Raw genomic sequence first — 18,695 nt, forward strand, 5'->3', positions numbered from 1 at the left:
TGCATTTCATGATCCATTCAACCATAGATAATGTTTAACCGTGCAATAGGAATGCTCAACAATGTTAAATTACTGTTGATCTATTACATCTAGAGATAGCCTGAAAACTTATCTCAAATGGCACTCCTAAGTATACATTTTACTTAACATGATAAAGGATTTTATTACAGGTTTCATTTTCTTAACATTTATTTACACAACTGTGTACAGATTCAATAAAGGAATCTGAAAAGCTGTAACTGTGGTTGTAGATGTTTTACACACACACACACACACACACACACACACACACGCATACACACTGTACTCCTGTCAGTTCCACTAACAAGAAATCCCTTCCTTTATTCCATTACCATAATTTGCAAACTAAAGTCAATGGAAACTCATTAAAATGCTTCACATTATTCAATATTTGCTATGTTTGTCAGATATTTAAAGCTTTTCCTTCCAAAGTGCTAATGCTCCCAATAATAAAACAATGACAAATTTTGGAGACATAATAGCAACATGTAAATGTTTACTCAAATAAATAACACTTAAACAATAAAGTACTCCATTTATTTGTATCTGGGTCCTGAAGATCCTTTTTTTTTTTTTTTTTTTTGTACAGTTTTTCTGTGTATCCTTGCCACCTCTTCTTAATATCTTCTGCTTCTGTTAGGTCCCTACCATTTCTGTTCTTTATCGAGGCCATCTTTCCATGAAATGTTCCCTTGGTATCTCTAATTTTCTTGTCCTTTATTAAGCCCATCTTTGCATGAAATGTTCCCTTGGTATCTCTAATTTTCTTGAAGAGATCTCTAGTCTTTCCCATTCTGTTGTTTTCCTCTTTTTCTTTGCATTGATCACTGAAGAAGGCTTTTTTATCTCTCCTTGCTATTCTTTGGAACTCTGCATTCAGATGGGAATATCTTTCCTTTTCTCCTTTGCTTTTAGCTTCTCTTCTTTTCACAGCTATTTGTAAGGCCTCCTCAGACAGCCATTTTGCTTTTTTGCATTTCTTTTCCATGGGGATGGTCTTAATCCCTATCTCCTGTACAACGTCACGAACCTCCATCCATAGTTCATCAGTCACTCTTGTCTATCAGATCTAGTCCCTTAAATCTATTTCTCACTTCCACTGTATAATCATAGGGGATTTGATTTAGGTCATACCTGAATGGTCTAGTGGTTTTCCCTCCTTTCTTCAATTTAAATTTGAATTTGGCAATACGGAGTTCATGATCTGAGCCACAGTCAGCTCCCGGTCTTGTTTTTGCTGACTGTATAGAGCTTCTCCATCTTTGGCTGCAAAGAGTATAATCAATCTGATTTCGGTGTTGACCATTTGGTGATGTCCATATGTAGAGTCTTCTCTTGTGTTGTTGGAAGACGGTGTTTGCTATGACCAGTGAGTTCTCTTGGCAAAACTCTATTAGCCTTTGCCCTGCTTCATTCTTACTCCAAGGCCAAATTTGCCTGTTACTCCAAGTGTTTCCTGAATATCTACTTTTGCATTCCAGTCCCCTATAATGAAAAGGACATCTTTTTTGGGTGTTAGTTCTAAAAGATCTTGTAGGTCTTCATAGAACCATTCAACTTCAGCTTCTTCAGCGTTACTGGTTGGGGCATAGGCTTGGATTACTATGATATTGAAATTAAAAGATGCTTACTCATTGGAAGGAAAGTTATGACCAACCTAGATAGAATATTGAAAAGCAGAGACATTACTTTGCCAACAAAGTTCCGTCTAGTAAAGGCTATGCTTTTTCCAGTAGTCATATATAGATGTGAGAGTTGGAGAGTGAAGAAAGCTGAGTGCCGAAGAATTGATGCTTTTGAACTGTGATGTTGGAGAAAACTCTTGAGAGTCCCTTGGACTGCAAGGAGATCCAACCAGTCCATCCTAAAGGAGTTCAGTCCTGGGTGTTAATTGGAAGGACTGATGTTGAAGCTGAAACTGCAATACTTTGGCCACCTCATGCAAAGAGTTGACCCATTGGAAAAGACCCTAATGCTGGAAAGGATTGAGGGCAGGAGGAGAAGGGGATGACAGAGGACGAGATGGCTGGATGGCATCACCGACTCGATGGACATGGGTTTGGGTAGGCTCCAGGAGTTGGTGATGGACAGGTAGGATGACATGCTGCGATTCATGGGGTTGCAAAGAGTCAGACATAACTGAGCGACTGAACTGAACTATTTGTATAGTCTTATCCTTTACCCAGTGTAAGGTTCTCACGGTTTATAATAAACCCTAGCCAAGCAGTGAAGCTGAAGAAACTGGATTTGGGAAGTGAATGCAAGGTTCACTGCTTGCTTATGATCCTGGGCAAAATGTTTCAACTGTTCCACCCCTCCTATTCTACAGAGCTACTGTGAAACTATGTATTTGAAAGTAACCTGAAAAGTAACCTATGAACTGTTTCTCAATATACTGAGGAGGAAGCCATCCACAAGAGAGAGGAAATGTATTGCAAAGTTAAAATCCAGAGGGCAACAGAGCCAACACAGCTGGGGTGCATTCCCCAATAAGCAGACCCATGGTTGCTGGGGCATCAGCAATGCAGGAAGCAGAAGAGAATAGCTGCCAAGTCCATGCCAAGTCCTTCAATCATGCAGTCAAGAAATACATTATTTTAATTTCATCATTCATGGAGCCCTGTGATATTTCTCCCCAGATAGTATTTTATTTTGATTTATATATGATCTCTAGGATAATAATTCTACTTTTTCCTTCAGTTTTCTGTCCACTATCTTACAATTGCTTTGGGGTTTGTCTGTTAGTTTTCTTCTTAGCAAAATGCTTTGCTAAGAATTTATAACCTTTGCTTTAAAATATTTAAAGTCTCAGTTAGATAATGCATGGAAAAAATGTTAAATTCAAAAGTGGTATTCAAATAAAAGTGTTAGTGATCTACCAACCTATAGGTAACTTGAGTTGGAAAACCAGTTTGTGATTTTCTGTACTAAATAAATCAATTAATATTTGATCAATTTCAAGTTCAATGATATAGAAAAAAAAAAAAACATTTAAAGTCCAAAGTCATTTTAATGTTTGACTTTAAGACTATACCCAATTTCTAATGACTATGAAAGAAAAAAAGTCACACTGTCGTGTCTGACTCTTTGTGATCCCATAGCCCACCAGAATCCTCTGTCCAAGGAATTCTCCAGGCAAGAGTACTGGAGTGGGTTGCCATTTCCTTCTCCAGGGATCTTCCCGACCCAGGGATCAAACCCTGGTATCCTGCATTGCAGGCAGATTCTTTACCAACTGAGCCACTATGGAAGCCCATTGAATATGGAAAGATACATTCAAATGAAGCTGAAGTTTATTAAGCCCAGGTAAGAACTTCCTGGGCTTACCAGGTGTCTCAGTGGTAAAGAATCTGACTCAAGCACAGGAGATGCAGGTTCAATCCCTGGACTGATCCCTGGTTTGGGAAGATCCCTGGAGAAGGAAATGGCAACCCACTCCAGTATTCTTGCCTGGAGAATCCCATGGGCAGAGGGAGCCTGGTGACAGTCCATGGGGTTGAAAAAGAGTCAGACATGATTAAGCAACTAAACAGCAACAACAACTTCCTATGATATCACCAAGTGTACAAGTTTCAGTCCTTCTCTACAGCTGATGACTGCAGAAACTGTCAAGATACTGATTCACTTACAGGTAAGGCTCACAAGGGTTTTGGAGTAACAAGCTAGGAAGGGAGAGGTTTTGGGGTGTGTATGTATGTGTGTGCACTCATTTTGTTTGGGGGGCTTTTTTTTTTTTTTTTGCATTTAGCACCAGCCTCCTTTTTGTAACCTGTTCGGATCTCCTTGTATGAAGCTCCCAGGCTATCACAAAAGAACTGGATGCTTGTGCAACCATCACCCTCTGTTTACTGTCTGAGACAAGAAACAAAGAAAGATAGGTGCCCAGCAACGGAAGCGCAGCAGGAAGAATCTGAGTTGGCCCCCATCTTTTAGAAGCTGCAGTTAAAACAAGTTAGCAAACAGAGGCAGTTTTCCCCCAGCAACTCCCTGAATCCTCAGGGCTCAGCTGGCTTGAGGTTTTAACTGACAAGACTGTGCTAGGTGCAAACAACTCTTAAGGATCTATGAAGGTAGAAAGCAGAAAGCCTAGTGCCTGTTCAGAAATTGCCTGCCAAGATCCATTTCCCATAGTGTTCTCCAAGGTCTAGTTTGTGGAAATGTGAGCTCTGGAGTAAATGAGAAGTCCTGGGTTTTGTGGCAGGTAAGTGAGAACACAGCCAAAGGGTGGATGAACGCCCTGGTGCCTGTCTCTGAGCAGCTCTTCCTCTCCCCCAAATGGGAGGTGGTGGGGACTTTTTGACATTTCAGCTGGAATCCCAGCATTTTAGTTTGAGCTAGTGCAGAAGCAACACAGAAGCACGAGGAGATTATAAGAATACACTGACAAGCCCTAACCCTCCACACCGCAGGTAAATTTGGAGCCCTTTTCAGAGATAATCTGAAGCTCTTGCTCAGTGTCTTTAATGCACACAGCACTATGCTAGTTGGACACTAGGGGATTAAAAAAAGAGTAGACAATGAAATCATCACTTCAGAGAGCTTACCTCACCACCCACCTTGACAGTGTGAAAAATACAATTCAGATTTCACTTTTAATGCCACAGATCTTAAAAATGTATCTATAATGCCTGGTGTTTCAGGGTACAAAGAATCAAGATACAACCTGTACTGGCCTCAGAGGAAACTTAATCTATATCAGAAAGAGGTCCAAAAAAGGGTTCACATTTACAGCACTAGTATCACATATCTTAACATCTCACCCTCTGCACAGAATTTTCCAAATTACTCAGGTAATTTTTATATGGACCAGTTAGCATTTTCTTCATAGCATCTCTCTGAAGCAGGCATTATTTCTCAATTTATAGGGCAGGAAGATGAGGCTTAGAGAGACTAAGTGACTTGGGAAAATTAATTAGCTCTTAAGGCCCACAAAAGGGGATGACAGAGGATGAGATGGCTGGATGGCATCATGGACTCGATGGACATGGGTTTGGGTGAACTCCAGGAGTTGGTGATGGACAGGGAGGCCTGGCGTGCTGCAATTCATGGGGTCACAAAGGGTCAGATATGACTGAGTGACTGAACTGAACTGAACTGAAGGTGCACAAAAAGAACTAACATCCCAGGGTCTTGATTAACAGAGGGCTTGGTTATTATGGACCCCCAAGCAAAATAACTTCAGCCATGCTTTTAGTTAGAGGAGAAAAGTATTAATTCATGGATATATATTTTTTCTCTTTAGTACATTTTAGCTTAAGTTATAACTGGTTTAGTGAAAATCTAATGTTGGAAGATTTCTCTTGCAAAAGATTTTGAATGCCCTTTTGTGACGTGGCAAGCATCGACATGTGTCTGCTCCTTCCTGAAGGAGACACGGCAAGGCTTGGGCTCTGGTTCCCTCACCGCTCTGACCTTGGGAGGACCACATCCTTCTCACCCTGAGATCCATTCCTGTTCCTTTTCATGAATTTAAAGGTGTCTTCAGAGAAAAGGGGACTCAGAATAGATCAACACTTCACCAGTGATCTTCAACTGCCTTGCAGCCCACCATCTTCCTAATGTAAGATGCAATTTCTGTTTTTCTAAGAAAGACTTGCTGAGGATAAATACCTTCTACCTACATTTCTGTCCTGACCTAATTTCCTCTAAAAGCAATCCTCTAAGCCAGTTACCTATATATATATATATCCCTTAGTCATTCATGCACTTATATTACTTGAAGACATTTTTCATGAATTCTGCTATTTTCTCATTCTGTACTGACAATAATGCATCTGTTTGTGGATAGGATTCTCCTCCAGAAGAAATACACTAAATTCTGCAACCCTGTGTAAATGCAGGTCTTTGCCACACTCCACTAAGTTCTGTTCTTCATCTCAAGATGCTTCCTCTAGCAAATATCTTCTTGGTCATCAAGCATGTTCTTTCATACTGTCTACTAAGAAACCAATTCAAATGACTGACTCATTATCTTTCATTAGTCACTAAACCATGGTGGACTGGTCCCAAAACACATCTTGATAGGCTTAAAGTAGAGACAGGGGATAGTTTATAGCTTTTCAGATCATGGGCTTCCCTCACAGCTCAGCTGGTGAAGAATCTGCCTGCAATGTGGGAGACCCGGGCTCGATCCCTGGGTTGGGAAGATCCCCTGGAGAAGGGAAAGGCTACCCATTCCAGTATTCTGGCCTGGAGAATTTCATAGACTGTACAGTTCATGGGATCACAAAGAGTTGGACATGACTGAGCGACCTTCACTTTCATTTTTCTCAGATCTTGGTGGGGAGATGGCTTCAAGAGAAACCAATACCCTTAGGTGATCTGGATCACCAACCTCATGCCATACAGGCCTCCAGATCCTGGATCACTAAGAATTCATTTTATTTTTGGTACAATTTTAAATTTTATTTTCTTTCCTAAACAATTGTCCATTTTTAGAACTTCAAAGTAAAATGAGAAGTCTACCTACAATCATACATGAATCAAGAATCTATACCCTAAAACAAACAAACAAAAGCAAAAAAAAAAAAAAAACTTTAAAAGGACTGTAAAAAAATTCAACTTTTGTATTGGAGAATAGCTGCTTAACAGTGTCGTGATGGTTTCGGATTCAGAGCCAAGCAACCCAGGCGTATACACACGTCCATTCTCCCTCAAACGCCCTCACACCCCGGCTCCCACATAACACTGAGCAGAGTTCCATATGCTGTACAGTAGGTGCTTGTTGGCTACCCATTTTAAATATAGCAGTGGGTACATCAATCCCAAACTCCCTACCTGTCCCTACTCACTATCTTTCCCCATTGGTAAACATAAATTCATTCTCTTAAGTCTCTGTATTTCTATTTTGTAAATAAATTAGATCAGTCACATCTTTCTTTTTAGATTCTGTGTATATGTGATATAATATGATATTTCTCTTTCTCTGTCTGCATTCACTCAGCATGACAATCTCTATGTCCAACCCATGTTGCTGAAAATGTCATTATTTCATTCTTTTTAATAGCTGAGTAATATTCCAGTATATATATATACTACATTTTCTTTACCCATTCCTCTGTTGATGGACATTTAGGCTTCTTCCATGTCTTTGTATTATAAACAGTGCTTTAATGAACATTGGGGTGTATGTATCCTTTGGGCCCATGGTTTTAGATTTTTTCAATGTTTGCAAATCAATTAGTGTGATACAGCACATCAACAAACTGAAGAATAAAAACCATATGATGCAGAAAAAGCTTCTGATAAAATTTAGAACTCATTTGAGATAAAAACTCTCCAGAAAATGGGCATTCAAGGAACAAATCTCAACATAATAAAGGTCATATATGATAAATCCACAACTAACAACATACTCAATGGATGTTAGACAAGACAAAGGGTGTCTATTCATGCCATTTTTATTTAGCATAGTTATGGAAGTCCTAGTTCTGGCGATCAGAGATGAAAAAAATAAACAGAATCCAAATTGCAAAAGAAGAAGTAAAATTGTCTCTATTTATGCTGATAACATGATTCTATACATAGAAAATCCTAAGACACTACTAGAAAACTATTTAGAACTCATCAATGAATTTGCTAAAGTTGCAAGTTACAAAAAACGAATACAAATAAATCTGTTACATTTTAATATACTAACAGAAAAAGAAATTCAATAAACAATCTCATTTACCATTGCATCAAAAAGAATAAAATATCTAGGAATAAACCTACCTAAGGAGACAAAAGACCTGTACTGCAAAAAATATAAGTCACTGATGAAAAAAAATCAAAGACACACAAACAGATGGAAAGATATACCATGTTCCTGGATTGGTAGAAAAAAAATTATAGTATTTCCACAATCTTGTCAGGGAGAAGACACAATGCTTAGAAAGGCATAAAGAAAAAAGCTAACAGATTTGACTGCATGTAAATTAAAAACATCTGAGCAGCAGAAGATGCCATAAACAAAAGACTCATGACAGACTAATGACCAGTCCATCCTAAAGGAGATCAGTCCTGGGTGTTCACTGGGAGGACTGATGTTGAAGCTGAAACTCCAATATTTTGGCCACCTGATGCGAAGAGCTGACTCATTTGAAAAGACCCTGATGTTAGGAAAGACTGAAAGCAGGAGAAGAAGGAGACAACAGAGGATGAGATGGTTGGATGGCATCACCAACTCAATGGACATGAGTTTGGGTAAACTCCGGGAGTTGGTGATGGACAGGGAGGCCTGGCGTGCTGCAGTCCATGGGGTCACGAAGAGTTGGACATGACTGAGCGACTGAACTGAACTGAATGACAGACCAGAGACAGCTTGGACTCAGAGGTAGACAAATACAGTGAGTCCTCCATATCCATGAGTGCTATTCATGATTCAACCATGGATCAAAAATATTTTTTTAAAAAATTGCAGAAAATTCCAAAAAGCAAAACTTGAATTTGCTGCTTGCTATTTACATAGTATTCATGTTGTATTTCTAACTATTTGCATACATTTCCAATGTATAAGGTATTTCAGGTAATCTAGAGATTCATTTAAAGTATATAGCAGAAGGAGGGGGGGTGTATGCCTAGATTATGTGCAATCAGTAAGCTATTTTATGTAAGGGTCTTAAGCATCAGGGGATTTTGGTATCCAAGGAGGGGAGCTGGGGGCTAAACCAATCCTTCATGGAGAGAGTGGGGAGAAAGGACTGCACTGATAAATCTGGAACAAGGACACGAGCCAGCCCTTCACAGCAAAAGACATGCAAGTAGCAAAAAAAACACACACAAAAAAAACTATGAAAAAGACATACAACCATCACATGACCAAGGAACTATAAATCAAATGAGGGCCTGTTTTTCTTTATCAAATTGAGAAATAAGAGTCATATCCCCCAAGGATGGTGAATATGCGGGGAATTGGGCACACTCAAACACTGCAACTATTAATAAAAGAGTAATTTAGGATGAAGCTTTGGACGACGGTGAGCCACCCTTTTATTAAATTAAAATTTTAATATTGCATATTCTTTGACTCTGAAATTTCACTTCTTTGAATCAATCTACAGAAATACTGTCATAATACTTTTTACTAGACTGTTTTTAGCAGTGATATACCAAATAAAGACTAAATGCCCTTCCATACATAATGGTAAGTACCTCTAGTGACTCCATCCAGTAGAATGTCAGGCACTCATTAAGAAGAATCAAGTAACTCTTTTTGACTAACAGTGAAGCATTTTTTTTTAAAGCAACCATGATTCATTTTTTAAAATGTATATACATACATACATTGTAAGGTATAGAAAAAGGTCCAGAAGCTTATGCACTCAAAATTCACCCAAAAGAAGGATTTGAATGGGGTAGGGGATTTTACACTTTGCTTCATGTCTTCCTTATTGTTTAACGGATGAAGAATTGTTAAAAGCATACTATTTGAGGAATGGAGAGATGTGATTTTTTCTTTGGTGCTTTAAGCGCAATCTTCGGAATGTCAGAGCAGACGGCAGCCGGCACCGTGCCCACTGAGTGTCCTCCACAGGCCACATGAAGTGTCACGAGGTAGACAGCTGCCCGCGTCATGGTACAAAATGTCCCAGTTTCTTTACGCCACACAATCCAAGACACGAGTGAACACACCTGTCTTCACTGAGTCCACTTTTACAAGATAAGAAAAGCTAAAAAAAAAAAAAAAAAAGCAGGTGGCGGTAGATGTTTTACAGCTGCAAAGCTGAGCCTACATACACTTGAGGTCCATCTAGTTTACAAGTCATCTTCTAAAGTCAACATGTCCCTTGAACACATGGTGGGCCTTTGGCCGGTACTTGATTCAACAAGGAAAAACATAAGGAACAGGAAGTAGAAATTGTGAAGAGGTGGCTCCTATAGAAGCCAGAGCCCAGGATGGGAAGATTTAGGTGCAAGGTCTTATATTTTTTCACTTTTTAGCTAGTTGACCTTGAGCATTACCTGCTTAATCTCTCTGAGTCTTAGCTATTCAAATGAAATAAATAAAATCCAAGAGGGATGTCCCTATTTTGTTCCTTGGCCTGGTATGAGAATTACAGTAAATATGATTAATGTGAAAGCCTTTTGCAGTGAATAAAGCATTATATATCATGTTAGTCTTACCTCCACATTATTTCACCAACTGGAGATCCTTTTCAGGAGAATGCGATACTTGTAAAAAATGCAAATAGCTTGCTGAAGTTGAGCACCATGAGGCAACCTAACGTCCATCACTGTCATCAAATAATCTGGCGACTAGCTGAGTTTGGCTTAATATTCAGAGAATGCAGAAGGTAACTGGACAAAGTCAGTGACATTGAAGTCAGTGAAGGGGAGTGACATTCTGAAGAGGGAAGGAGGCCATGTCTGGCGGGGCCGGCGGGAGGGAGGGTGCGAATCCAAAGCATGTAACGTCTAGGTAGAACCGAGGAGAAACAGAAGGGGCAGAGCCCCCAAACCCCAGATGGGGGGCGGCAAGGACAAGACAGGAGCCAGAGCCATGCAACACTCTGAGTTAGTCTGGAAAACTGAGAATCACAGGCTTGTTGGGCACCACCCTGTCCTCTTGTGGAAAGAGGAAAACAAAAGTAGAGACAGGGGTCCATGGAGGCTTCCATCTCTTCCTTCCCCATTTTTAATACTTGCTCAGAGCAATATTCCAAACATTCCCAGATTACCTTAAAACTGCACACTCCAAAGGGAAAGCAAGACCCTGATTTTGGAAGTTGAACAGGTCAAATACATCCACTGTTTCATTGGTACGAACTCCCTCAAGCTAAGTGACTTCTCTCAAAGTCATTGCCACATGACTGCTACTGGCAAAACCAATGGCTGGCACCCAGGGCTCTCAGCTAAAGGGCTGATGCTCTCTCCGTCACCCAGTCACGTGGGGACCTGGTGATGGCCAAACATCATTCAAGGGCTACATGCCACAGAAAAGACACATTCAACCCATATTCTAATTAGCTTGGAAAAGCCTCTTGTCTCTTCTTGACAAATGATGAAAGAAAATAGCCAAATTCCTTTTACTAGGAAAAAACAGACTAGTAAATGGTTTTTTGATGTTTAACAGGCTTCCATACACTATATATCTTGGGTTCTGACTTTTCTGAAACACTCTGCCTCCAAATAAGAGTCCATCAGTGTCTGATCACTCCAGGAAACTCTCCATCGTCCTGGTCTCTTGAACACAAGGTGACCTATTTCTGTCCATTCCCCACCGCCCTCTGCTTGAACTACAAATAAACCTGAATTCTCTGATTCCACGGTTCTGAATCCTGGCTGTGCAAGTAGAAATCTAACAATAATGAAAGAAGGAAGTCACCCATTCGGCCTAGGTGCTTTTATATAAGAAGACTTTAGAAGTAATATTTTTCTTTTCATGCAGATAAGAAAAAGAGTGACTCCATATCTTTTCAAAAACATTATGAAAAAGCTATCTAGACTGCATGAGAAATATCTTAAAGCTCTGATTATGCTTGTTTCACTTTGAGAAAATGATAGAGGGAAGGAAAGGGAACTTCAAGTTTGCTTCTCAAATGCAATACTAGGATAAGAGACAAGAAAGCCTTCCTCAGTGATCAATGCAAAGAAATAAAGGAAAACAAAAAATGGGAAAGACTAGCGATCTCTTCCAGAGAAGGCAATGGCACCCCACTCCAGTACTTTGCCTGGAAAATCCCACGGATGCAGCAGCCTGGTGGGCTGCAGTCCATGGGGTCGCTAAGAGTTGGACACGACTGAGCGACTTCACTTTCACTTTTCTCTTTCATGCATTGGAGAAGGAAATGGCAACCCACTCCAGTGTTCTCGCCTGGAGAATCCCAGGGACGGGGGAGCCTGGTGGGCTGCCGTCTATGGGGTTGCACAGAGTCGGACACGACTGAAGTGACTTAGCAGAGATCTCTTCAAGAAAATTAGAGATACCAATGGAACATTTCATGGAAGGATGGGCACAATAAAGGACAGAAATGGTAGGGACCTAACAGAACCAGAAGATATTAAGAGGAGGTGGTGGCAACAATACATGGAAGAACTATACAAAGAAAGATCTTCACGACCCAGATAACCATGATGGTGTGATCACTCACCTAGAGCCAGACATCCTGGAATGCAAATTCAAGTGGGCCTTAGGAAGCATCACTACAAACAAAGCTAGTGGAGGTGATGGAATTCCAGTTGAGCTATTTCAAATCCTAAAAGATGATGCTGTGAAAGTGCTGCACTCAATATGCCAGCAAATTTCGAAAACTCATCAGTGGCCACAAGACCAAAAGGTCAGTTTTCATTCCAATACCAAAGAAAGGCAATGCCAAAGGATGTTCAAACTACCACACAGTTGCACTCATCTCACATGCTAGCAAAGTAATGCTCAAAATTCTCCAAGCCAGGCTTCAGCAATATGTGAACCGTGAACTTCCAGATGTTCAAGCTGGATTTAGAAAACGCAGAGGAACCAGAGATTAAATTGCCAACATCCATTGGATCACAGAAAAAGCAAGAGGATTCGAGAAAAAAAAATCTACTTTTGCTTTATTGACTATGCCAAAGCCTTTGACTGTGTGGATCACAACAAACTGTGGAAAATTCTTCAAGAGATGAGAATACCAGACCACCTTCCCTGCCTCTTGAGAAATCTGTATGCAGGTCAAAAAGCAACAATTAGAACTGGACATGGAACAACAGACTGGTTCCAAATCAGGAAAGGAATATGTCAAGGCTGTGTATTGTCACTCTGCTTATTTAACTTATATGCAGAGTACATCATGCGAAATGCAAGGCTGGATGAAGCACAAGCTAGAATTAAGACTGCCGGGAGAAATACCAATAACCTCAGATATGCAGATGACACCACCCTTATGGCATAAAGTGAAGAAGAACTAAAGAGCCTCTTGATAAAAGTGAAACAGAAGAGTGAAGAAGTTGGCTTAAAACCCAACATTCAGAAAATGAAGATCATGGCATCCGGTCCATCACTTTATGGCAAATAGACAGGAAAACAGTGGAAACAGTGACAGACTTTATTTTTTAGGCTCCAAAATCACTGCAAATGGTGATAGCAGCCATGAAATTAAAAGATGCTTACTCCTTGGAAGAAAAGCTATGACCAACTTAGACAGCATATTAAAAAGCAGAGACATTGCTTTGCCAACAAAGGTCCATCTAGTCAAAGCTCTGGTTTTTCCAGTGGTCATGTATGGATGTAAGAGTTGGACTGTGAAGAAAGCTGAGCGCTGAAGAATTGATGCTTTTAAACTGTGGTGTTGGAGAAGACTCTTGAGAGTCCCTTGGACTGCAAGAACATCCTCTGAAGGAAATGGCAACCCACTCCAGTACCCTTGCCTGGAAAATCCCATGAATAGAGGAGCCTGATATGCTACAGTCCATGGGGTTGCAAAGAGTCTGACATGACTAAGCGACTTCACTTTGCTTTCCTTTGGACTGCAAGAAGATCCAACAAGTCAATCCTAAGGGAAATCAACCCTGAATATTCTTGGAAGGACTGATGCTGAAGTTGAAACTTCAATACGTTGGCCACCTGAAGCAAAGAACTTCAGTTCAGCTCAGTTCAGTTCAATCACTCAGTTGTGTCTGACTCTGTGCAACCCCATGAACTGAAGCACGCTTGTTGGGATGGCAATCCAGTCATGGTCAAAGATGGTCCCACATCACATGCATTATATTCATCATAAACTACAACCATCCTGATGGATGTAACCAAGAGAAGGGAAGTCATCCTCAACCAAAGGATGGAGCGTAAGGCAGGCAACTGGTTGATGCAAATGCTTCTTTCTTTTTCCATTGTACCAAATGAATAACACAGACTTTAAGCATGGTCAGTTCAACATGGAGAAGGGCTAGAGGGATTAGGATTAACTGCTTCCCCTGCGCATTTAATTCCTCTAGTACAGAAGGCTGTTTGTACAGAAACTAAGATGAGGGAGGCAATGTTGTTGAAGTCTATTTTTTGTCTATCTAATAGTCATCATCCTGCTGTTAGCTAACACCACATTTATTTAAAGACCAAATATGTCCAACTCCAGGTGAGGACCACAGTTCATCTCCTTTGCAACTAGGATGTGAGTCAGGGTAGGCCAATGAAACTAGCAGAAATAGGGATGATATTAAGTGACAGGAAGCATGACCTTTCTTTCTTCTACCTGAAAAGGGATGTGATGTCTGAAATTCAGTAGCCATTTTGCAACCATGTGGAAGAAAATAGGGAACTCTTATGAGAATCACAGAAGCATTGACTGTAATATGGCTGAGGTCCTTAACCAAAGTTAACAACCTGTAGACAAAGTGCAAATTAGAAAGATAAACTTCTATTTGTTTAAGCTGTTATAGTTGGGATTTTATTATTAATATTTGCTGCCAAATGCATTTCTGAAGAATATAAACACTTCCTATCTTCTTACAAAATGAAACATTAGATAAAATACTTTTATACATAACGAAGATGAAATAGATGCTAAAAACAACCAAAGTAAAAAAGAGAAGCCGAGGAAACCAAAGACGAACAGGAATCTAAAGCTTGCTGATGTGACAAGCCACCAACAAAATTCCTTGAGAGCAGATGGATTAATTCAGAAACTCTATTCCATGTTCATATCCATATCATTTATCACTTAAGCTGTCAAAGAAAAAATATTTTCAAAATATATTTATTTTATGCTAATAAAATGGACTCTAAGCAATAATTATTGTACACTTGTGTGCATGCATGCCAAGCTGCTTCAGTTATCTCCAATTCTTTGCCACCCCGTGGACTGTAGCCCACCAGGCTCTCCTGGCCATGGGATTCTCCAGGCAAGAATACTGGAGTGGGTTGCCATGCCCTCCTGCAGGATCTTCTCGACCCAGGAATTGAACCCACAACTCCTATGTCTCCTGTATTGGCAGATGGGTTCCGTACCACTAGCACCACATGGGAAGCCCCACAGTACCACTTACAAAGTACTTAATATGTATGCAACACTAGTTAAGTGTTTCCAATGCAATGTCTCACTTCACCTTCAGTTGATCCTAGAGATAGGGTAAATGAGCCACATTTCACATCTGGGAAAACTGAGTCTTAGAAAGTAAATTACTTGTGTTCATTCACATAACTAGTAAAAGATGCACCCTGAGTGTGCCCAGAGCTCAGAGTTCTTAGTAAGACGATGTTGCCTACTCAAGATGCGTTTGTTTTGAACTACTTTACCAATCTGGATATGGCATGGGAGCCAGACCCTAAGTTACAAAGGCTTAGGCATGCATTAAAGAAATACACACACCCCTACAAATAAAGAAGAACCCTTAATCTATGTCATTCAAGCTACTGTAGACACGCCACAATCCTGCATTCCAAAAGCACAGACACCATCTTAGCTGGATATCAAAGGAGCGTTGAGGCAAGGAGCTATCTGTCAGAATAAGGAGACACCTACTGTCAATTAAAGCACAATTAAAGATGGAAAAATGGGAAATATACCCATTCTGTACACCAAGGGAGTCATCGATAATAGGCTCAAGTTTCTAACTTAACAGCAAACACCAACCCGAGAGCTTCTACCTTTTCTCAGCAAAAATGTCTTTCATGCCGTTCTGGCCACAGGGAACAGAATATTTTCACTGTGCTAAGGAACCAAGAAGAAGTGTCTCTGGGTCCCCACCAACTGTTTGGAGCTGTCAAGTCTGGCAGGCACATCAGAAAGGATCGAGTCAGGCTTGTCATAATTGCACCTTAATGACTTCACAAGCTGTAGGCCCCTCACCTGCTTCAAATGTCAAACAACAGTCCCCAAAGAATGCGCAGATGCCAGAGTCATCTCCCCAGAGCCTTGACATAATTTACCTTGTACATGCCTGAAATGGGTTTTAAATGTGATCAGATTAAAGGCCCTAGTTCCTGGAAGATTTCTGCAAGAATCATCTTCAAATTCCTGGTGGCAGTCTTCAGCCAGGGCCTCCGTCTAATCCACAGGGAGTTCTAGCTTGCAGAATGTCAGCAATGGTTGGTCTTTTCTTCAGAGAATCTTTAGATCAATTTTTATCATCATGAGATGAGTTAGAGGCCACCATCATGAGATGAGTTAACACCACGTACTGTTATTGGCGCTTTGTTATCTTACACGCACGTGGTTTCCTGGGACTCTAACACAAAGCCCATATTGAACCTGAATCTTCAGCAGTTAAGGTTTTTGACAATGACTACACAAAAATGTTCAAAGCTCTTTCATCCACCTATGACTGCAAAGGTCCATGGTATTGAAACTAAGCAACAGTCGCTTGCATAGAAATGGTGATCTGGTTTGCAACATCTTATTAAAAGAACAGACACTCAAGTATGAGCATATGAAAAACAGCTTTCCACACAAAAGGATATTCAAAATGAAAAGAAGATTGTATTTACATTTCATCTGATTGTAATGGCTGTGACAGGAGTTACCCATTACAGCCTGTTTTCTCCACTCAAAATACAGCTGCCCCCCTAACACCTTCAAGGCTGTCCGCACAGGAACGCGAAGCCTGCAGAGCTGATCCGGTTCCGCCGCCCAGCTCTCTGATCCCAGCTCTCTGAGGTGTGCCATCAGGGCAGCTATGGGGAGAAAGGTAAACCTCTTCAGACGGGTTTTCCCAAGTTTTCTTGTCCCTCCGAAAAATCATCTCCTTCTCAGAACCAGAATTTTTTGCTTTATATTTGTCTAATCACATCATTTTAATTAAGCCACTGTCATGATCCCCTTCAGCACAACAAATTAACAATCTACAGTCCAGCCCTAGAAACAACCAGGATTTTTAAAAATGAGATCCTTCACTCCCTCCTCTCTTAGAAGACATCTATTTTAGGCCAAGAGTTTATCAAACTCATTTGCATTACAAAATTTCCTATCTCTGGGGATTTGGGTTTTTATAAATCAGATAAGTTTAAGCATTATTCCCTAACAGAAGGAGAGAACAGAACAATTTACTACATATTACATTCAATCTCCTGGGAATGTCTGCTGCAAAAAAGAAAAAAAAAAAAAACTATAAGGATAATATAAATGAAATAAACACCACTACAAAAAATTTAAATAACATGTCAATGTGGACTCAAAAAACAGGTGTGATTTTTAGTGCTATCTGAACCACCATCACATAGGAAATATACAATTCAAAGGAAAGTCCCAAACCAATACTTGATGATCTTTTTTTTGTTTTTAATCTTTAAGCCTTTAGTATGAAAAATACATTGACCAGCATTTTCTAATCTGCTAGTTCCATAAATATCAACATGCACTTCTTGGATAAAAGGAGTTGTGCAGTTACATAAATTGGGGCGAGGAGGGTTGCACTATGCATGACATGCCTTGGAGCCTGATGGAGCAGACGAGCTAGCTGCTTAAACTAGCTGCTTAAAGCTGGTCTCCCAAAGGTGCCTTCAATGAAAGTCCAGAATTCCCACTTCCCCAACTTTTGATTCACTGAGTCTTTGGAGCCTAGGAATTTGTGATTATGATTCCAGATTTGGGAACTACGGCTATAACGCAGGTTGCCGGTCCAGAGTGCACATCCAAACTCAGGTACTGAAGCCCCATGCCCTAGAGCTGTGCTCTGCAACAGGAGAAGCCACAGCGATGAAAAGGCACACCCTGCAACCAAAGAAAAGCTCACGCAGAAACAAAGACCCAGCAAACCAAAAATAAACAAACAAATTATGTTAAAAAAATTAAAGGTCACAAGAAAGCATGTGTAAGGAAACCCAGCTAACTTTCTTTAGCCCAATGTTTGTTAAACTCCTTTGACCAGGAAAACTCTCTCTGTCTTCCCCACCCCCCCTCCCCCATAACTATTAACGTTTTTCCATTGAATTAAACTCATAAAGCACTGATACAAGCAAATGCCCTGTTTTCATAATCTTCACATTTTCAGAATCTCATTATTTACATATATATATGGAATCATTAAATGACTTTCAGGAAAAGATTCCCATAATGCTTCCAAACCCAAGGTGGGATATCAAGGCTGTCACATTACCTGTCTGTAGCTCTTTGTCTACTTCTAGAAATCTGGGCCCAATATGGTATTTCCTCTCCCCCATGGGAAGTTATGTGAGTTGGACTTTGCAAAGTACTTTACAAAATATTTTCAAAGTAAAGGTAGATAATTTCTGTTAAAGAAAAAGCTTTCTAGCAGCGGCAGATGAGTTGGAATAACTCTTTCCCTCCAGTCACTCTGGGCCAACTTTGATCACAGGTGGGAGCTTTTGTATTAAATAAATGCAAAGAGAAGAATAAAGACTATTAGAATCAAGCCTCCCTGATGGTTCAGTGGTAAAGAATCCACCTGCCAAGCAGGAGACACAGGTTCAATCCCTGGGTTGGGAAGATCCCTTAGAGAAGGAAATAGCAACTCACTCAAGTATTCTTGCCTAGAAAATCCTATGGACAGAGGAGCCTGGCAGGCTATGGTCCCTGAGGTAGCAAAAGAGTTGAACACGACTTATCAGGAAACAACGACAAGACTGAGGCCACTGAGGTAAAAGAACCCCCCAAGAGCAGTTGGTTAAAAGCAGTGACTGCATTTCTACCTTCGACCGGAGTATTTCCTTCCACCATGTTCCCTGCATCCTTTGATTCTAGCAGTCTGAAGACATGGAAAGCCTTCAAAAAAGTTGTGAGCAGTAAAGCAGCGTAAGGCCCCTCTAGTTACTCTCAAGTATATACTTA

The 18,695-nt window shown here is 40.4% G+C and overlaps 1 protein-coding gene and 1 long non-coding RNA gene across 3 annotated transcripts in view; both read right to left on the reverse strand.

Moving 5' to 3' along the window:
- Positions 1 to 18,230, reverse strand: part of FAT3 (FAT atypical cadherin 3) — a 688,930-nt gene extending 670,700 nt beyond the window's left edge. Inside the window, exon 1 of the mRNA XM_044943370.2 lies at positions 18,004 to 18,230. Coding sequence (XP_044799305.2) covers positions 18,004 to 18,067 — 64 coding nt within the window. The 5' untranslated portion in view covers positions 18,068 to 18,230. The remainder of the gene's footprint in view (positions 1 to 18,003) is intronic.
- Positions 8,426 to 17,762, reverse strand: LOC123333755. 2 transcript variants are annotated; one of them, XR_006551268.2, is made up of 2 exons: positions 16,397 to 17,762; positions 8,426 to 9,671 (listed from the first exon to the last, which is right to left on the reverse strand). It is a non-coding gene; the product is annotated as an uncharacterized LOC123333755 (long non-coding RNA). The 2 variants fall into 2 exon arrangements; XR_006551269.2 differs by lacking the exon at positions 16,397 to 17,762 and adding an exon at positions 10,126 to 11,211.
- Positions 18,231 to 18,695: the final 465 nt, after the last annotated feature.

This window comes from Bubalus bubalis, chromosome 5 (assembly GCF_019923935.1).
Source record: "Bubalus bubalis isolate 160015118507 breed Murrah chromosome 5, NDDB_SH_1, whole genome shotgun sequence".
In the NCBI taxonomy this organism is placed as follows: domain Eukaryota; kingdom Metazoa; phylum Chordata; class Mammalia; order Artiodactyla; family Bovidae; genus Bubalus; species Bubalus bubalis.